Source organism: Phyllosticta capitalensis, assembly GCF_038381095.1.
Source record: "Phyllosticta capitalensis strain CBS 128856 chromosome Unknown BKA78scaffold_8, whole genome shotgun sequence".
In the NCBI taxonomy this organism is placed as follows: domain Eukaryota; kingdom Fungi; phylum Ascomycota; class Dothideomycetes; order Botryosphaeriales; family Phyllostictaceae; genus Phyllosticta; species Phyllosticta capitalensis.
Window position 1 is genome coordinate 779,261 of NW_027117446.1, and position 19,394 is coordinate 798,654.

General features: G+C 54.8%; 7 protein-coding genes across 7 annotated transcripts; 6 read left to right on the forward strand and 1 right to left on the reverse strand.

The window, feature by feature from the left end:
• Nucleotides 1-66: 66 nt before the first annotated feature.
• On the forward strand, nt 67-2,423 carry BKA78DRAFT_320199 (putative alpha/beta hydrolase). The gene is made up of 2 exons (XM_066888926.1): nt 67-457; nt 511-2,423. Exons 1-2 carry the CDS (start codon nt 299-301, stop codon nt 1,939-1,941), a joined length of 1,590 nt encoding a protein of 529 aa, XP_066741847.1. The 5' UTR covers nt 67-298; the 3' UTR covers nt 1,942-2,423.
• On the forward strand, nt 2,377-4,804 carry BKA78DRAFT_381598 (thiamine pyrophosphate enzyme, N-terminal TPP binding domain-containing protein; the record flags this gene model as incomplete). The annotated part of the gene is made up of 6 exons (XM_066893014.1): nt 2,377-2,541; nt 2,589-2,623; nt 2,675-2,933; nt 3,003-3,328; nt 3,382-3,925; nt 3,996-4,804. 6 exons carry the CDS (start codon nt 2,377-2,379, stop codon nt 4,431-4,433), a joined length of 1,767 nt encoding a protein of 588 aa, XP_066741848.1. The 3' UTR covers nt 4,434-4,804.
• A 1,097-nt stretch (nt 4,805-5,901) lies between these two features.
• On the forward strand, nt 5,902-7,389 carry BKA78DRAFT_254810 (glycosyltransferase like family 2-domain-containing protein; the record flags this gene model as incomplete). The annotated part of the gene is made up of 1 exon (XM_066884934.1): nt 5,902-7,389. The coding sequence occupies one exon, from the start codon at nt 5,902-5,904 to the stop codon at nt 7,387-7,389; it is 1,488 nt and encodes a 495-aa protein (XP_066741849.1).
• A 4,235-nt stretch (nt 7,390-11,624) lies between these two features.
• BKA78DRAFT_174209 (Hog1-like MAP kinase protein) lies at nt 11,625-13,743 on the reverse strand. Its single transcript, XM_066883304.1, has 9 exons — nt 13,274-13,743; nt 13,174-13,221; nt 12,992-13,121; nt 12,892-12,935; nt 12,740-12,839; nt 12,330-12,686; nt 12,199-12,277; nt 11,968-12,151; nt 11,625-11,908 (listed from the first exon to the last, which is right to left on the reverse strand). Exons 1-9 carry the CDS (start codon nt 13,327-13,329, stop codon nt 11,839-11,841), a joined length of 1,068 nt encoding a protein of 355 aa, XP_066741850.1. The 5' UTR covers nt 13,330-13,743; the 3' UTR covers nt 11,625-11,838.
• Nucleotides 13,744-15,104: 1,361 nt separating this feature from the next.
• On the forward strand, nt 15,105-16,431 carry BKA78DRAFT_255019 (guanine nucleotide binding protein, alpha subunit; the record flags this gene model as incomplete). The annotated part of the gene is made up of 6 exons (XM_066884958.1): nt 15,105-15,216; nt 15,282-15,627; nt 15,678-15,806; nt 15,860-15,989; nt 16,038-16,276; nt 16,332-16,431. 6 exons carry the CDS (start codon nt 15,105-15,107, stop codon nt 16,429-16,431), a joined length of 1,056 nt encoding a protein of 351 aa, XP_066741851.1.
• Nucleotides 16,432-16,948: 517 nt separating this feature from the next.
• BKA78DRAFT_320210 (uncharacterized protein) lies at nt 16,949-17,989 on the forward strand. Its single transcript, XM_066888927.1, has one exon. It carries the CDS (start codon nt 17,397-17,399, stop codon nt 17,685-17,687), a length of 291 nt encoding a protein of 96 aa, XP_066741852.1. The 5' UTR covers nt 16,949-17,396; the 3' UTR covers nt 17,688-17,989.
• Nucleotides 17,990-18,333: 344 nt separating this feature from the next.
• BKA78DRAFT_320211 (uncharacterized protein) lies at nt 18,334-19,384 on the forward strand. Its single transcript, XM_066888928.1, has one exon. It carries the CDS (start codon nt 18,393-18,395, stop codon nt 19,029-19,031), a length of 639 nt encoding a protein of 212 aa, XP_066741853.1. The 5' UTR covers nt 18,334-18,392; the 3' UTR covers nt 19,032-19,384.
• Nucleotides 19,385-19,394: the final 10 nt, after the last annotated feature.

Below are 19,394 nucleotides of genomic sequence, written 5' to 3' on the forward strand. Positions count from 1 at the left end.
GGCGGCGGGCTGGGTCACACAAGGTCAGGCCTTCTGCTGCTGCTGGCGGAGCGGACGACGATCCTCGGACGTGGAGCTAAGACCATACCTCCGTCCCAACCACTCGTCAATTATTGTTGCCTGTTCCTGTCTAGTCCTCTACATATACTCCTTCATATTCCATGCTGGCAGACTTCATCACAAGTCCGCCCTACCAGTCGCCGTTTTGACCACTCGCGTTCCTCGACTCCCAGTCCACCTCGCAAGGCCTCCGCCACCTCCGCGATCCCGTAGCCGCAGCCCCGCCGACTACCCAACCATGGCCTCCAACGACGAAGAATATCGCTCCAGGGGCCAGCAGAGTCCTCTGGCTTCGCAGCGCCAGCAGCAAGCTGGAAGCGTCCCGCCGCAGGCTCCAAATGGCCGCGGCTTCAACGGCTACTTTCCTCTTGGCTACAAGGAGGGATTCTCCCAGTGGGTACGGCTTTTGCCCAGCACCATCATATGCACACATGAACTGACAACATCTAGTGGGCAGGTCTATCACCGGCAGTGACTGAGAACAAGGTCCTCTCCTACATTCCATACCTCCAGAAGCCGCCGACCCACACCCAGACCGGCTCTGCGCCCCCGTCCTCCTCGCCCTCGTCCATGAACGTTTCTCAGGATCCCGCCGATGTCGCCGAACCTGTGACGTCAAACTCGGTGACAGATCCGTATGGCCCACGGCGGTGGAATTCGACCATGGTCGAACTCGCTGGCAAAGACCGGGCGCTCAACGAGTTCTCCGTGGAGCGCGTCGGCGAGCAGGTGGACAACAACCTTGTCATGCTTCATGGCTATGGCGCGGGTCTTGGATTCTTCTACAAGAACTACGAAGGCCTCAGCCGGGCCGAGGGCTGGAAAGTTTGGTCGCTCGACTGGCTGGGAATGGGTCGTAGCGGCCGCCCCCCGTTCAAGCTGACCAGCAAAGACCGGCAGTCCCAAATCACCGAGGCCGAGAACTGGTTTATAGACGCTCTTGAAGAGTGGCGCGTCAAGCGTAAGATCGAGAGATTCACCATTCTCGGCCACAGCTTGGGCGGATACATGGCCGTGGCATATGCGCTTAAATACCCAGGTCGCTTGAACAAGTTGATCTTGGCAAGTCCTGTCGGTATCCCTGAGGACCCTTATGCTGTCAATGCGGACATGCCGGAGCCTGGTGATTCCTCCTTGGCGAATGAGTTCACGCAATCGCAAACCGCGACTGCAGAGGGTACCAATCCGGATGTCGCAGAAGCCTCCAAGCGGGGAAAGGTAGAAAAGCCTGAGTCGGCACCAAATGGCAAAGCCCCGCGACGGCAGCTTCCAAAGTGGTTGACCTACCTGTGGGACGCAAACATCAGCCCCTTTTCGCTCATCCGCTGGTCTGGCCCGCTTGGCCCCCGTCTTGTCTCTGGCTGGACTTCGCGGCGCTTTTCGCATCTTCCTGAGGAGGAGTCGCAGGCCCTGCATGACTATTCCTATTCCCTTTTCCGTCAAAGAGGTAGCGGCGAGTATGCACTGGCATACATTCTCGCTCCGGGCGCTTTTGCTCGCAGCCCTCTTATTAGACGCATTCATGGCGTTGGAAGACAGTACCTTGGTGTTCACTCTGGACCTATCCCTGATGACCAAGACAACCAGTCGAAGCCAAGAGAAAATGGTCTTCCCGTAGTCTTCATGTATGGAGAGAACGACTGGATGGACATCAAGGGCGGCTTTGCCGCAGAGCAAAAGATGAAGGAAGAAAAGGAAAAGTTCCTTCAAGGCAAGAGTGAAGAAGAAAGGAGACGAGATAATGGCGACGCCAAAGTCGTGGTCATTAGAAAAGCAGGCCACCACGTCTATCTTGACGGCGCAGAGCAGTTCAACGAAGTCATGTTAGAGGAGATGAAAGACGTAGAGAGGCGAGAGAAGGCGAGGAAAGACGCCAACTAGCCATGTAATATCGTTTGTGGGAGGCGTTTGGAGACGGCGTTGGTTCACGGATACCTTGGTCACTGGTCTAAGACACTTACATATCGTTCTATAGATTTCAAGCTCGAAAGCAATAGAGAGACGATGTTCAGCTCTCAAACGCATTTTTTTGGTTCGGGGAGCATGACAGATGGGATTGACAAAGGACGGAACCGGGCCGCAACGGTTATTCGGCATGCGCATCCCGGACAGACCCCGGTAACCGCTCTAGCAAGCCGACGACGATGTCCCCAGTGTGGGGTATTAGTGCGTGCTCCGTCTTCGACCATAAAGCGACCAAAATCCATGTGTATCGATTGCGTTCCTGTTGTCATTGATCGAGTTTGAGAAAAGACAGCGGCGTCCGGCTGATTTGACCAAGCATCGCGCTAGCTGACATCTACACACCGATTCAAAATGTACACCACATCGGTGGCTTTTTTCGAGGCGATATGGGACGCGGGAGTCAGGTATTGCTTCGTCAACCTGGGCAGTGACCATCCGAGTATCATTGAGGCAATGGTCACAGGGCAGAGGAAGAAGGACGGCCGATTTCCCAAAATCATCACTTGTCCGAATGAGGTACATCTCTCATTCTGAAAATACGTCTATATCACTGACAGTCAAAGATGGTGGCACTTTCACTTGCGGATGGATATGCACGGTAATTTGAATCCCATCCTTGATGCTTTTCAACGGGTCTAACGCCATACAGACTCACCAACAAGCCTCAATGCGTTATTGTGCACGTCGATGTTGGCACACAAGCGCTGGCTGCTGCTGTGCATAACGCTTCCGCCGGCCGGGCCCCGGTCTTGATCTTTGCGGGAGTAACGCCCATCACGCAAGAGGGCGAGATGAGGGGCAGCAAGGGCGAGTATATTCATTGGTGTCAGGATGCCCACGACCAAATGGCAATTGTGTCTCAATACTGTCGGTATTCTGCGGAGATCAAGGCGGGACAGAATGTCAAGGTAAGTCCAGAAAAACAAATTCCGTCGGTGATGGAGCTTAGGAGAAGATACTGATTTCTCCTTGAACAGCAACTCGTCAACCGAGCTTTGAGCTTTGCCACATCTGGCCCCAAAGGCCCTGTCTACCTCTGCGGCTCAAGAGAAGTCATGGAAGCAGAAATCAAGCCCTACTCGCTCAACCAAGAATACTGGAATCCGGTGGAGCCAAGCGCTCTGCCCCCTTCAGGAGTCAAGGCCATTGCCGAAGCTCTTGCAAATGCGTCCGAGCCCTTGGTCATTACTGGGTACTCGGGACGAAACCACGAGGCAGTGGGCGAGTTGGTCAAGTTGGCCGACAAGATCAGAGGGTTGCGGGTGTTGGATACTGGTGGCAGTGATATGAGCTTCCCCGCGACGTAAGTTACTCTGCCTTTCCTCGATCACATCCGTCGCTGATGACGAGCCACAGACACCCTGCGTGGTTGGGTATGCGTTTCGGCGCCGACGACAGCATTCGCACTGCAGATGTGATCTTGGTGCTTGACTGCGATGTTCCCTGGATCCCTACGCAATGCAGGCCGAAGGAGGGGGCGAAGATCTATCACGTCGACTCGGACCCCCTGAAGAAGCAGGTCCGCCTGTTCTACATCGATGCACTCGCGCGGTACAATGCCGACTCGCAAGTCGCACTCGAGCAGTTGAACGGCTACATCGACAGCTCGGGTCTCGGCCAGCAGCTCAGCACCAGCCTCTTTGACGAGCGCTGGACTATGCTCCAGAAAAGCCATGAAAAGAAGCTAGCAGAAATTTCCGCCTCGGCGAAGCTGAATGAGGACGGCAGCTTTTCTGCGTCGTATCTGATCAACAGGATCCGAAAAGCTTGCCCGAAAGACACCATCTGGGTCATCGAAGCTGTCACCAACACCTTCCAAGTCGCCGATCAAATCCAGGCCGACATACCCGGCAGCTGGATCAATTGTGGAGGAGCTGGACTCGGCTGGTCTGGCGGAGGGGTATGCATCTCCCCTTCCTACCCCCTGCAGAACCCCTGAAAATCAACCGACTCGCTAACCACTCCGACAGGCCCTTGGCGTCAAACTCGCAACCAACGACTCGGACAAACCCAAGTTCGTCTGCCAAATCGTCGGCGACGGCACCTACCTCTTCAGCGTGCCCAGCTCCGTCTACTGGATCTCGCAGCGCTACAACATCCCCATCCTCACCATCGTGCTCAACAACAACGGGTGGAACGCGCCGCGCCGCTCGCTCCTCCTCGTGCATCCTGAGGGTGAAGGAAGTAAGGTGGATAACGAAGAGATCAATATCAGCTTTGCGCCAAGTCCGGATTATGCGGGCATTGCGAGGGCCGCGAGTGGAGGGAGGATATGGGCGGGCAGGGCGAGTCGGGTCGGCGAGTTGGAGACGAGGTTGGATGAAGCGGTGGAGAGCGTCTTGGGTGGTACTTCGGCGGTGCTGGATGCGCAGCTGGACGGGTCTAAGGGGAAGTATGGCGAAGAGTGAGATCGCAAGAGAGCTGCGAGGAGAGCTGCGTAGGAAGGCGCACTTGGATGCCATTCTAAACAGTGAGAAATCGACGCATCTGACCATTGACGCCACATTCCAATGGGGCGGTTTGGTAGCGGGCCGGTCCGTTCTGTGTCCATGCCGTGTGTGAGGTTGCTGGCGCTGGGGTGGCTTGCGTGAACTCCTCGTGGGCTTTCCTTTGTCTTGTGCTGCTATTCATAGGAGTTGAGGACAAAGCGGTGCTCGTGATTTCCTCCAAGACATCAAGCCAAAGTGCTTCATTCATCATCGTGCTTTGATGCGCAATGTAAAAGCTGATGCCATTTTTTCCAGCGCTCCTTTGAAGGCTTTCAGGAGGTCATGAAGGGGAAAGTTAGTTTTTTTTTTTTTTTTTTTTTTTCTCGTCATCTTGCAGTACAGCCGGTCAGCTCGTTTAGAGACATGTGTGTAGCGTTGGATTGACTCACTCGCTGTTTGCCGCGAAGGAATTTTGGATAGATAGCAAACAATCTGTGGGTAGGAAAGCAGTGTGCAAGCTTGCCTACAACTTCGCCAATCGGTAATCTGAAAACGCTTTTTAAGTGCCGTTGCTGCAATCTCGAAGTCCAACGCCTTGTACACATTCTATATATTCCAATTCATACAATCTTCTCCGATGATTTTGGAGGAGCAGACGACTACGGTTTGAAGTCCCGATTTCCCAGATCATGGCATGAGAATCAGTGAAGACGCATTCACCACTGCCATGGAGGACCCAGTCACGATACCTCCTGCTATAAAGCTTCAGTTGTGGTGGAGAGCTGCGGTATTACTATCGGAGGGCGCTTCTAGCGAGCCACTTGGAGGCTATCTAAGCATCGATGGGTGTTCCTCGACGAGTTCAGCTCCACCGGCTTGGAAGGAGACAGTGATGGATGGGCCGCGCACAACGCCAACGACCGGACTAAAACCTATGCTACGCGATACTGTAACACTTTGCCTGCCTCAAAGATCATCGAGATCGGTGCTTCTCGTCGTCGCAGCCTCAAATCCGCGAAGTCTGTACTGGAGGCGCAGGTCCAGAATTAACACTCAGAGTTTCTTGCAACAGTCTCTCCGTACACCTCCCAACTACTGCTGCCTCCAGCATGATATTTCGACCTGTGTTTTCACAATGGGCACGCCTCAACCTCCGCCGGCCTTCTCTTTCATCCTCTCCACCACCGCGACGCCCACCACTCGCTTTTCCCACAAAGCCATTGTCATCACTCGCTTTGACAATGTTCTTTGCTTGACGACTTTCCTTTTGATCTCCAGGGGGATTGTTCCTCTTTTTCGGCATTGTACGCTCCCTCCCGGCTCTTCTTTAGCCTGAGGATGTGCGCATTAACTTGAATTGACCAGATCAGGACAGGAACCTGAGTACCAAGCACACTCACTTGCATCGCATTCGTCTTCTGTCAAAAGCGTTTGAGTTTCTGCAGCCATGCTGGGCCGATTGACGATTCTCTTCTTGGTCCTCGCGACCCTCGGCCTCTTTGTGGCTGTTGCTGGCCACAAGACGGAGCACGATGCCAACGACGCACCCAACACGGGCGACATTGTCAGCACTTTCCTCACCTCCTGGACTCGTCCTGTTCCCCTCTTTTTCCTTTTCCGTCTCGGTCTCATTGGCTGGTCCATCTTCACGGACTCCTTCTCCGCCCACTTCTGGGCTAGCGCGTTCGTCTGGCTCTTCGTCTTTCGCTACTTAAGGACCGTCGTCAACACCATTGGATACATCCGTTTGAAGCCAATCATGCCCGCGGAGAATCCCAAGTACACCAACAACGATGTCACAGTGATTGTTCCGACTGTCGAGCCGACAGCGGGTACTTTCGTTGAATGTCTTCAGAAGATTATCGCCAATATCCCCGCTCAGATCTTCATTGTGACCGTCGGCGAGGACAACGTCAACGCGGCTAAGTCTCTCGGCGAGCGCCTCAACGCGGACAACAAGGTCAAGATTGAAGTCCTCTCAGTCCCCAAGCCGAGCAAGAGGGAACAGGTCGTGGCCGCGGTAGGCCATGTGGACACCGAACTCATCGTCAGCTGCGACGACACTGTGTTTTGGCCTTCGACTCTCATCAAGTACATCATCGCCCCCTTCGAGAAAGCCTCAGTTGGCCTTATTGGCACCTGCAAGCGTGTCCGACGCAATGATCTGCCTTTTGGCATGGCCAGCTTTTTGAACCTGCTTGGTGTCTTCCGTCTGGAGCGAACCAACTTCGACCTTGCCGCAACCTACTCCATTGACGGTGGTATGTCGTGCGTCTCTGGGCGCACTTGCGCCATCCGCACTTCCATCATGCGGGACCCTGAGTTTCAGCACGCCTTCTTGAACGAGTACATCTTCTGGGGAAGGTTTGGTCCTCTCAATGCCGGCGACGACAAGTTCGTGACGCGTTGGCTCTACAAGAAGGGATGGGAAGTCGCACACCAGAAATGCCCGGAGGCCCAGATCCAGACAATCCTTGGAGTCGTGGGCGGTTTCGACCGTTTCCAGAACCAATGCCTTCGCTGGGCTCGTACCAGCGCACGCGACAACCCAAAGATGATGTTCAGAGACAACGTCTGGATTTCGTACCCGTGGCTTGCGTACTCGGTACTCTTCACCTCTTTCTTCAACTACTCTCTCTTTTTCGACCCTCTCATCATCACAATCTTCTGGTTCGCCTTGGCTGATGTCAGTTTCGCAAGCGCCGTTGCCACCATCACCGCGCGACCGATGCTCGCCCTCGTTCTCTGGATGCTCGCCGCCAAATTCGTTCGTCTGGCGCCGCACTACTCCCGTCACCCGTCCGATCTACGCTACGCTCCCGGTATCATCCTCTTCGGATACTGGCACAGTCTTATCAAGCTCGCTGCGTTCTTCACACAACACAAAATCGAATGGGGAACCCGCGCGGGCGTCGACGCCGCTGCGAAGAAGTAAATCTCTTGATGCTCAGCTTCTCCACGCAAAGCTCTCTCGGACCTTACGACTGCACGACATGAATGCATCTTCTTCAACTCTCGGTGTCAGACTCTAGATCGTAGACTCTCGCCTCCCACGTCTTAGAGTGTACGACCAAGCGACGCTTGTTTAAGTATAATGATCTTTCCTCTTTCTTTTTCTCTTGGGTAGACGGAGAGGGGTCGGCAAAAGTTGGTTGGTTAGACAAAAGTTTTGGTTTTTGGTTCTTGCTCTTGGTTTCAGACAGCTAGATTGGATTCGGTTAGAGTGAGGGTAATTTCATTTTCCTTTTGTTCCTAGAACTGACGATTGATTGCAGACACTGTTACACTGATACCCCTGTAAGAGAAGTTGGAGACTTTTGACTGAGCACAAGAACACTGATAGAGACTAGAGTGGCGACGATGTAAACAATAGAGAGACAACGTTCTTGGACAAAGACACTTGCCACGCTTTGTGCTCGTTGTGACAGAAAGACCTCTACGGCGCTCGAAGCAATGGCTTTCGCCATGAGAATACCTGGAATACGAATTTGAGCAAGTCAGCCCCACGACTGTCCAAAAAGGAGCATGCGGAAGTACGAACACTCATGTGGACGACTGACCCCAACAGAAAGAAGAAGGAAGTGCCACAAAACCTTCAATGCCACCATGCGGACAACTTACGCGGTGACTGAGGTACGGTTCAAGATCGAGTCGAAATCAGCATGAGGATGATTGACGCGCAAAGAAGAGGAGAGCAGCATCTGGAGTTGCCATTGTTCCCCACTCGCTCTTCTTACGCCGGATCATCAGGGATAGACTGACTTGCCTCCAGTTCAAGTTGACACACTACCCGTTGTCAACTATCTCCTGTAAAAAACTAGCCGAAGAGGAAGAGCGTCAAGCCTTTAAAACACACGAAGGACACCCTGAGCCGACCTGAAATGAATGAAGGAGAAAACCAAAAACCAGGACAGCACCACATACTTCAGATGGGAGCTTTGAGCAAGGCGGAAAGGAACCTCAAACATCAAAATGGTGGCGAAGAAAGCAGGAACAGCGGCAGACGAGAACGTCCAACATTGAAGAAGCTGCAAGCCCACACCTACCACTGCAGGCGCGAAGACAAGATGGACTCAAAAGCACCGGACAGGCAAGATCTATGCCACAGAGAGGAGTTCTTCCAACCATCTCGACTTTTTGATGCCCTGAAAGTCCTAAAAGGCAGGCTGTACGTAGGTCGACTACCTTGCCCCTCAAACACGTACCTAACCTACCTGCTCGACCACATCCTCGGCAGAACTCAGGCTTCTCAAACACCCCCCCACGCTGGCACCAACATAATCCAAGCTCTTCCTTCGACGCAGGAAACATCACAACCAACCTGATGGCCATGAAGGAGGCATCATACCATCAGGCGCCCTACCCCTCGCGCCCCTTGCTCTCGAGCAACTACCCAAACGCGTTAGCGCGAGCCAAAACCAGGATCTACCCTGCCACTGCCACTGCCACTGCCACTGCCAGTGCCCCCTTCCATTGTCGTAATCGTAAATGATCAAAATGATTTCTAGAATCCCCTGATCCTGATGGAAGCTCCAGCAAGCACGAGAGAAGGCAGACACGAGGCGGTCAAAGCCAGGTGCGTGCTCGTTCTACTGACCTAGTAGGTTTGGAGAGGACGGGCTGCCTGGTGGTTTGTCGTTCTCGCGTCTTGCGGCACCATCCATGGCAGGAGAGTGCGGTGCGCGCGTGCTCCGGCACAGCTGGTTTAATCTTACGGTCGTTGTTGGTCTTGGTGATTTTCATTTTTATCCGTTTTCTTGCTCGGTCGTCGTCTGGTTCTTGTTTGCGTTATGCTTTCATTGCCGAGGGGCGAAGAGATTTGTCAATCTCTACGCAATAATGAGATGCCCTTCATCAGATGGAGTTGGATTGTGTGTGTGCAGAGAAAGAATATGGAGGCATGAACGACGAGGCGCAGACTAAGACCAAGTAGTTGCTTGCCTACCTGCCATGTCTACCACTTCCAATGCTGAACGGCGAGTAGCAACACCATGGACAGTTGCCAGACCTTTTGTCTCCTCCTCAGCTCGACGTCGTCAGCTCAATTGGCCAGTTAGTCGTCCATCGAACAACAGGCGGGCAAGGAAGCAAACAAGCAAAGTGCCCCTCCACTCCCGTCCCTCTTTCTGCCAGGGGGGCAGTAGGGTGAATCATGCAATCTAAACCACGTGGTGGGTGGGAAAAAAACGTGGTCGAGCAGGAAACAAGGCGACCGGCCGCTGTTGGTGCGCGGGGCAGCAAGGTGCCGCGTGTGCGCACGCCCAGTCCAATCCAGTCGCGCCAAGAGGGAGGGAGGAAGAGAGATGGAGAGAGGTGCGAGACGTACAGCCAAGAGAAACGAGAGAAGGAGACTCCAGGTTGAAGAGCAAAAAGAGAGGGTTGTGATGGAGAGGTACCTGAACGCCTCCACGCAGCGCCATCATTGGCAGGGATCCGGCCCATCCAGGAACAAAGTCATTGACGACAGCGAGCGAATGAGAATCCCAGCCGCTTCAAGACACTTATCGCCAGACCATCCATCGATAGGAACAAATCCTGCATGAGGTCGACGTCGTCCAGGATGTAAAAGCTAACCAGCAGACATGGGATGGACGGGGGCCGCCGTGTTGGACAAGCTGCACCTCATCTTTCGCAGCGAGAGATGGAGATATGCGAACCACGGCAGAGGATAGCGACAGCGAGCCTCCTGCATTTATCCCCTTGGCCGCACCGGCTCCGACTCCAACATCGAGATACACCAGGGGACAGGACAGCCTGATACCTACATGGCCAACACCCATCCTCCTCAGGTAGATGCGTACCCATCTGCACGCAGGTAGTCAGCAAAGCAACGCCATCACCAAAAGCTTGACCTCAAGCTCTCTCCATCGATAAGCCAGGGCAGTAAATCGCCAACAGACTTTCTTCGGTCATCGATGACGACCCGCACCCCGACCTCGTCTCGTGTCGCCATAATTAGGCTTTTGTGATGATGATATGGACACACAATTGGTGCCAACCGCCTCCCTGGGCGGGCGCGCGCGCGTGGCAGTCAGACCGTCCTTCCCGTCCTCTGCCCGCCCACCCGCGTGCCCGCGTGGTCTGCCCGGGATGCAGACCGGGGAATGAGGATGGGCAGGTACCTAGGACACGAGAGGTGCCATGGCATTTGGCTGTTGAGAGGCAGAGAGTCTCGCAGCGCCAGCGACGATGACGGACGCCGTGGCTGCGGTCAGTCGGACAGTGGGTTTTGGTCAGTCCTGGCGCCGAGATGATGCGATGCGATGCGACGCGACGCGACGCGCCGGGATGCGATGCAGTAGTGGATTGGGATACCGTTCTCTCGATGCCTTGTGTACCATCTTCTGCTTTCCTGCGCTGCGCTGCTGCCCGGGCAGCCAGCAGTCAAACACCAGCAGCACCTGGCTGGCTCTCAGTCCCTCGGACAAGTGTCCGCCCTCCACACCCAGTGCACACCGCACATGGAAGCACTTAAAAAAAAGAATGATGGCGTGCGACAAGAGTGAACAGGCTCAAGCCTTCGTTCTCGTTTTTGCCGGGTTGCTGCATTGTGCTTGCTGGCTCCGGCTGGGCTGGGCCCTGACCCTGACTGAGCTCTGGCTGACTGGTGCCAACCAACAGGAACTGCCGTGAGTCGCGAGTCGTGAGTCGTGACGTTATGCTGCCGTAACCATGAGCGAGCTGACTTGGTGTTGGGGGTCCAGTCGCGCGCGCGTCCACCGTTGACGAGTCAGTCGCAACGAGGTATGATGCAATCGAGCAGCGGCCGTTTAACCTCCCGTTGCAATCAACACTTTGGGAAATCACCAATCTACAGCATGGGCTAGGTATGGGAAAAAATTCTGCTGAAAAAAACCTCGGCTCGTTCGTACAGTACATGTAGCTTGCCTCGTCAAAAACCCCGCCATCCTGCTCTTGTCGTCGTCATTGCCGTGTGAATCTATTGGAATTTGCATATTACAAAGGAGACAACAGAAGGAACCTCCACGTCCCACCCTGTCCTATCCTTGGATTTCCCTGCATCATCAGGGCTAGGGAGGAGGGGAAAAAAAAAAAGGCGCCGCAGATCGCCCGAATGAACCCACGCCCGTTGCTCCCTTGTCAATTGTTATCCGCGCCCGTCATCCCAGCTAACAACGTGCCGCAGTAATCTCACAGTCGTCGTTGCGCATCCAATGTCTGGGTAGCGCTCTCTAAGCAACAAACAATCGAGTAGCCGAGAAGTAAATCGTCATCTCAACCGCACCACCGTCGTCTTTCTTTTTCCAATACAGAGCAACGCTGCCTCTTTCCGCGCGCGGCTGCTCTCCTCAAGCACCGCTGCGTCGCCCGCCATGGTGCCAAGGGCTGGGGTTTGTGAACCAAATGACTCGTGCCAGGGCCTCTAACTGCCGTTTGCCTCGGCGTCGGCAGCCTGGGCGTCTACGTTGTGGTAGTCGAGAATTTCCGAGTACCTGTTGCTGCGAGTCAGCGGGATGCGCGCGGCGCCAACACATTCCAACCCGAGACATACATCATTATCTTCCATGTGTCGACGGGCAGATCTGCGTCGTTGAAGGACCAGTCAAACTTCTCCTCCGCAACCGGCTCGTCCGAGGGGTCGTGGTAAGGCGCGAGGTAGGGGTGTGCAAGGGCATCGCCGGCGCGCACGCGCTTCTTGGGGTCAAAGACGAGCATCTTTTCAAGCAGGTCGATGGCTGCGACAGTCAGCAGGGGCCATGGCAAAACACTGGCCGCAACGTACCAAGCGGGTCGGCGTTCTTGAACTTGTTGGCGAGCGGCTGGCGCTCGCGTTTTGGAAGCGATTGGACAAATCTCAGCGTCTGTGGCATTCTGGTTAGCAAAAGCCCCGGGAGCGGCGGGCGCGTGTCTCACATTTTCGCTGCAAATGGTCTGAATCACATCGTCGGGCGGGGTGCCCAGAAGCTCGGTGATGATGGAGAATTGGTTGACGTGGTCCTTGCCGGGGAACAGAGGCTTGCCCTCGAGCATCTCGGCAAAGATGCAGCCAGCGCTCCAAATGTCCACCTCGACGTCGTACTTTTGCCACGTGAGCATGATCTCCGGGGCTCTGTAGTATCTTGTCGAGACGTAGCCCGTCATCTGGGGGTCTTGGATGCGGGCCAAGCCAAAGTCGCAAATCTTCAAATCGCAGTTTTCATTGACGAGAATGTTGCTCGGCTTGAGGTCGCGGTGGACGACACCAGCCGAGTGGACATATTTGAGCCCACGCTGCGGCACGTCAGAAGCGATTCTTGTTTTTCGCAGAGAGAAGCGGAGCGCACCAATATTTGATACAGAAAGTATTGAATGAATTGCTTTTCGAGGGGTCGGGAAGTGAGCAGGCGGTGGAGGTCGGTTCCCAAGAGTTCAGTAACAAAGTAGCTGCCAGATGTGAGCGCGGTGGGGGAGTGGGGGGCGAAAAAGCTTTGCATACATGTCTTCGAGGGGGGAGATGAAGATGTCGCTGAGGCTGATGATCTATCCAGCGCGTCAATATGTGATGTATACAAGTCCAAAGGGCGAGGCAGGCTTACGTTTTCGTGCCTCAGGTGCTTGAGCAGCTTCAACTCGCGGTAGGTGCGCTTCGACAGGACCGGGGTGCTAAAAGGTTTCATGATCTTTTTGACGGCGACAGCCTGGCCGGTGAGCTGATCCTTGGCCGAACTAGGAAGGGGTTTTAGCGACGGGCTTGAGGGCGGGAGCAGAGGAGGAATACCAGACGAGGCCAAAGGCGCCCATGCCCACGGGCTGCAGGTCGGTGTACCTTGATCAGGGTCAGCGAGGGGTCGTGGAAGCGCATTGAGCGGCGACAGTACCTGCTGGTGATTTCGAAGGTGGTGCCGAAGATTTGGGCGCGCACAAACTCAGCCATGGTGGAAGAATGGCGATGGAGGACGGATGGAGATGTTGTCGTTGAGCGGGCGTGGCGTCAAAGTGTGCGCTGTGAAGTGCCTGGGTGACGACTGGCGAGCGGAGGAGACGCGGCAGCAGCGGGGCAGGGCTGGTTAGGCTCGGAGGGCGGTGGGAGGAGGCGGGAGGGGAGAGATGGAGGAGGAGAGATGGAGTGAGCAAAGATGGAGGTTTGATGTAGTAGCGGTAGAGTAGGTGGTGGTGAAGAAGAAGTGGTGGCAGGGTGGGAGCAACAGACTGTCGACAGCGCCGGAGGTCGAGGCGTAGAGTTGGTTAGGTTGTTACTTGACTGGAATCAGTCGGAGCGGGCTCCTACGTCACTGGTGCTGCATTGTGGGCGCACGCTCCACGGAGCCCATCCACCTTGTCAACGACAACTTTCACCATCTTTAGTCATGGAATTTGGCCATGACCATGTCCCTTTTCGCTCTCCTGGTTTTCTTCACAACATCCGCCAGCGTCGACGCCTGGACTCTGGACTACTAGCTCGGGACTGCGCCCAAAGACGAGCGGGCTGGCCGGCTTCGGAAAGGGCCGAGTCGCATGGTGAATCGTCGATCCCCAGGCGCTGAGAAGATGGGCAAAAATAATAATCAAAAATGCCCATCCTCTTTGTACAACACCGCCGCACTGCTGTGGCTGTTCCGGTCGTTGCAATGTCAGCATGCTTTGGCCCGGCCCTACCACGCCGTAACAAGCTCCACAGTAGCAACTCCTCGGCCACTACATCCTCCATAGCTGCCAGTGCCTGACGGATGAAACATGCCAAGTCACAGCTCACAGCCGTTGCGGAGGAGAAGGGGGCTCATCTGGGGGTAGAAAGGAGTCAAAGAGGTTCCGGCGTCGAGCGGGCGTGAAACAGCAAATTGACGGGAGCAGAACACTCTGCGTAATTAATCGAGCCTAGGTCTACTTGGCACCCGCCAAACAGACAAAGCACGTCAAACCTATGCTGAGTTGAGAATAACGAAAAGTGCTTTTGCTTGTCGCTCCCCTGCCCTGCCCTGCCCTGCCTTGCCTTGCCCTTCCACTTCCGCCCCGTCCCATGCCCTTTGGCCCAGCTACCTAATTAACCTATGGTTCCGCCGCCTGTCACCGTCCCTCATCTCTACACCTGTTCCATGCCTCTCGTTTTCCCCTACTACCGCTACCACTCCCTCTCCGCGCCGCCGACCACAACGCTGCCTGCGCCCGTCCGCCCGCTTGCTGTTCATTGAGAGCCTGCGTTGCTTGCTGCTCCCGTCAACTCGACCCGTCGCAAGGCAGGGAGCACAGACACCCTAGACGCGAAACGACAGGGACGCTGCACATCAATCACCGCAACGTCGTCGACAACCTTCCCGACTCTCTCACGACCCGACCCTCCTCCCGTTGCATCCGCCGACATACCAACACACGCCCACCTCTCGCTGGCAGCGCCGCCTCCGCTCAGTCCTCGCTCGCCTCCACACTCCTCTCCCGACCCATTCCTACCGCTCTCCGTCTCTCCCGGACTTGGCGCTGCTGCTCATCCCTCGACGACATCATCCTGCGCCTCGCCGCCTCTAGCGCAGCCCGAGTCAGCCTGCCAGACCCACCATCACCATCGACATCTTCGCAACCACGACTTCGACCTGCCGCCCCTGCTGTTCCGCGAGCCATTCGCGCCAAACCACCCCACGACACTTGCTCCTCCTGCCCAGTCGCTTCCTTTGTCGCCGGCGCTCTCGGCGGCGATAAGCCACCATGGGCATTTGCATGAGCACCACCAAAGAGGATGCCGAGCAGAAGAAACGCAGCCAGGCCATCGACAGGAAGCTCGAGGAAGACTCGCGGCGGCTCCGGCGAGAATGCAAGATCCTCCTCCTGGGTAAGCCTCTTGCTCGCACGCCCTCCTCTCGCGCGCCTCGTTCGCTAACCCTCCCTCTCCTCTAGGCTCCGGCGAAAGCGGCAAGTCGACCATTGTCAAGCAAATGAAGATTATACATCAAAATGGCTACACCGTCGAGGAGCTCTCCATGTACCGCCTCACAATCTACAAGAACGTCATTGACTGCGCCAAATCCCTCATTGGCGCCATGCGACAATTCGACATTGAGCCGGAGCTCCCGGGCAACGACGAATACTGCGACTACTTGATGGAGTACGTGGTGGACCCGGATCCGGAGAAGCCTTTGGAGGCCAAGGTCGGGCAAGCAATTAGTTCGCTGTGGCACGACCCCTGCGTCAAGCAGGTCATGGATCGCTCCAGCGAATTCTACCTCATGGACTCGGCGCCCTAGTAAGACGACTTGCAACTTTTCGGCGACTGCCTCGGCTGACGTGTGCTAGTTTCTTTGACGAGGTGCACCGCATTTCCGCCCCCGATTACATCCCGATCGAGGCCGATGTCTTGCGAGCGCGAACAAAGACTACGGGCATCTACGAAACGCGCTTCACCATGGGCCAATTGAGCATACAGTAAGCACATGTCTTCGGCCCCCGAGGCGTCAGCCTGCTCACTCTCTTCTCAGCATGTTCGACGTGGGCGGTCAAAGAAGCGAGCGCAAGAAATGGATACATTGTTTTGAAAATGTCACGTCCATCATCTTTTGCGTCGCTTTGAGCGAGTACGACCAAGTGCTGCTCGAAGAAAGCAGCCAGGTAAGTTGGACCCGTGGATGGTGATCAACAGAGCACTGACAAAGCTAGAACCGAATGATGGAAAGCCTGGTGCTATTTGACTCCGTCGTAAACTCGAGATGGTTCATGCGCACAAGCATCATTCTTTTCCTGAACAAGGTCGATCTTTTCAAGCAAAAACTGGCGCGGTCACCGCTTGGCAACTATTTTCCCGACTATTCCGGCGGCAACGATGTCAACCGGGCTGCCAAATATCTCCTCTGGAGGTTTAATCAGGTCAACCGCGCGCATCTGAATCTTTACCCACAGTAAGTCGGGCCATGTCTCGGGAATAACTCAGACACGAGCTAACTACGAAAACAGCCTCACCCAAGCCACTGACACATCCAATATCCGGCTCGTGTTCGCCGCCGTCAAAGAGACGATTCTTCAAAACGCGCTCAAAGACTCAGGCATCTTATGAGGTCCCGCCACACTCTCCCTACCCACCGTTGCCCTATCGCAGATCGCCGACTCGCAAACCGTCTGTGCTCAGCCGATCCCCCTGGCACGCAATAATACCCTTCGGATACCAATACAGCCAACACCCATTACGAAACCTGTTTCCACCTTGTCCATCCTCTCCTACATACGCGTTCACGGCTTCTTCGCACAAGGGTTGCGCTCACCAGCATTGGAGTTTATGGTGTATGGCGCACTCTTGGTTTTGGCTCATCAGCGCCTGCGGGAACCCTTGTAATTCCGCTTCTTTCCATCTGGAATGATTTTCATCCAGATCAAAAATGCCGTCGCGGATTAAAAAGTCCAAGTCTTTTGCCCTGCGCCCCACGTCACTCGTTTGTCGTACGCGACTGGCAACTCGATCTCTTGGGGGGGAATAATCACGCCGACGGGTCTCTTGCTCGCGGAGAGTAATTTGTATGCGTGCCCCCCGTCTGGCAGCCCCGGTGGTCTTTGGCCGCTGCGCTCGTTCCTCGTCTTTTTTTTTTTTTTTTCTTTGTCATCTTGGTATAGGAGGCACGTACACTGTTCCTGGTACGTGTGAAAGCTCCAATCAGCGGTTTCGTAATTTTTGCTACCGCATTGCCCCCAATTGCATGCCTCGTCGTTTTGGGAAGAGTCCCCCGAGTCTCGCTGGCCTTTGAACTGTATAGGCTCTCTTTCTCTCGACCCTGTATTTGAAGAAAACAAAGCAGGCTTGGGTGGATTCTTCTCTTTCGAAAATACTACACATTATCTTAATCGCAAACCCGGCTCCGGCTCCACTGCTTGTTTTCTTCTTTTCCGATCGGCAACGCACCCGCGGCGGCATGGCTCCTCACTGTTTGTCTTCATTTCCAAAACTTACTTTTTCTTGCTTTCTCCTTTATTTCCTTTGTTCTCCAACGTTTGTGGTTTTGCAATCATCATTGTCTCTTGGGTGGATGGATGGATTCGTGGGTGGGTAGGTTACTCCCCTTGATTTCTCTTTTGTTCGTCGCTCGTCTTGCAAGGCAAGGCCTTTTGGTCCACACCCCAAAGGATCCTTTGGGGGATTTTTGTTGTCCTTTTGTCCTTTGTCGTTGTGCTCTCCTTTTTGCGCGCTTTTCTTTGCTACTCTCCTCTTGGCTTCTTCTCATCGGTGGGTGGGATTGGATGGGATGGGGGAAATCACCGGGCGAACGGACGACGGGAAGGGACTATCGGATCGGACTAGGGGGATATTCTGGGAGCGAATGATTGGATTTGGGTTGGACCGAACGAGCGAAGAAGGCTTGAGAAGAGAAGGGATATACTGGATGTGGTCACAGTCGTCGTGTGATATCGACCTCAAAGGTCGGACACGGACTCGATGAAGGTAATAGTGCGTCGTCATCCCCCCTCCCACCTTTGTTGAGGAGGAGGAGGCGAAGACACGGCGTGGCAAGAGGCAGATGGAGATCCAGAAGGGGTTCGGGGATAGCAAGCATTGCGGTCAGTGCAGGTCAGCTCAGCGCAGCGGATGACGGAAAGAAAGAAATGGATGCTGGACATTGGATACTGCGAGTTCCCCCTTTTGATGTGCCTGTGCTCGCTTTCGCCCCCTCCCTCTCTCTTCACGCCCTAACTTGCTACTACATACTGTTCTGCCTCCTTATCCTTTCCCCAATGCCTGACCACGGGCTTGAAGGCTTTGGCTCTGGCCTGCGAGCATCTAGAGCGGTACACACAACTAACCTTTTCCCTCCTCGCCCTCGTGCTAGCTGCTTCTTCCTTCCTCTCGTTCCATGAAGTGAGTGGCTTCCGTGTACAGTTCGAAAACGGAGTCAGCCATCTTGTTTTCGTCCGAGTTGCCGCTGGTTGTATGTAGGAGGATGAGGGGGAAAGCAGGGTGGGTGGGGCAAAGGGGGAAAGTGAGCAGTCAGGCAGGCTGACAGCTGATTGAGCAGCACGCGGGTTGGACTGATGATTGTTTGGGAGAAGGAGGCTGGCTGTAGATACTCGGGGAAGCACAGAGAGAAGGAAGAAGACCATGGACGCTGCACGACTTCCACCTTCCTCCCATCTCTCTGTCTGGCCGTTTGGTCACTGAAGAACATACACCGCAGTCACTTGGTCATGCATCACAACAGCAGGTATGTAGCCATCAAGGTGTCCAGGGAAAAGTCGTTTAGTTGGGCGTCGGGCTTGCAGAATACCTACTGCCTGCCCTGCCATCTTTCCCCTTGTCTGCCTGTCCATCGCCTTTCATTCAATGCGGGCCCTGGCTGTGTGTTTGCATGTCAACTGTCGACTGTCGACATGCTGAGATGCACGTACGCCGCAAAGTTGCCATTCCATTCGCGGCAGCCAGCCAGACCCATCCGTCAATCAACGATTGCTTTCGAGGTGCGTCCGTCCGGCCTACCTTGCTCCTGCTTGCCGACCCTCCTTTCCTTCAGGTACGTGGGCAGTGAAGTAGGCAGGTGCTGCTGCGGTTCCGTTGGTTGCTTTTTTTCTGGGGTTTTCGTTTTTCTCTCTTTTTTTCAGGTCGTTCTTTTTTTGTGTTTGTGTTTTTTGCTTTTCGTTTGTGCCACCTGTGGTTGGTCGTTTCCATCCCCCTGACCCACCTGTTGGTGGACTCCGCCGTCAATGCCACCACCCTTAGTAATGCGTGTCGTGTTGTGGGCTCAATACCTGCCGGCTGGTGACCATCCGATCGGAGGGCAAGTTGAGAGTCCAATTGAGTTGATTTGAGTTGAGTGGAGTGGAGTGGATGTTGTGCTGCTGTATACACGTAGGTAGTTACGTAAGTACAGCTACATGTGTACCGGGAGTAGAGGGGATGTCTTCTTCGTGGTCTCTTGATAGTTTTGTCTTTTGCTTTTTTTGGGGTTCCTTTTTGTCGCCGTCCCTTAATTTGGCAGATGACGAATCGCGCGTCGAGTCGAATCGGGTAGGGTCGGATCGTCGGAGAGTATTGGGGGG

Bases quoted from the DNA above. Each gene is read 5' to 3' on its own strand.
- BKA78DRAFT_320211 (XM_066888928.1), top strand. From the start codon at position 18,393: ATGATTGTTTGGGAGAAGGAGGCTGGCTGTAGATACTCGGGGAAGCAC.
- BKA78DRAFT_174209 (XM_066883304.1), bottom strand. From the start codon at position 13,329: ATGGCTGAGTTTGTGCGCGCCCAAATCTTCGGCACCACCTTCGAAATC. The intron at 13,122-13,173 runs GTATTCCTCCTC...ACCCCTTCCTAG, and splicing joins GGCGCCTTTGGCCTCGTCTG to TTCGGCCAAGGATCAGCTCA. The intron at 12,840-12,891 runs GTATGCAAAGCT...CACATCTGGCAG, and splicing joins ATCTCCCCCCTCGAAGACAT to CTACTTTGTTACTGAACTCT.
- BKA78DRAFT_320210 (XM_066888927.1), top strand. From the start codon at position 17,397: ATGGATTCGTGGGTGGGTAGGTTACTCCCCTTGATTTCTCTTTTGTTC.
- BKA78DRAFT_320199 (XM_066888926.1), top strand. From the start codon at position 299: ATGGCCTCCAACGACGAAGAATATCGCTCCAGGGGCCAGCAGAGTCCT. The intron at 458-510 runs GTACGGCTTTTG...GACAACATCTAG, and splicing joins AGGAGGGATTCTCCCAGTGG to TGGGCAGGTCTATCACCGGC.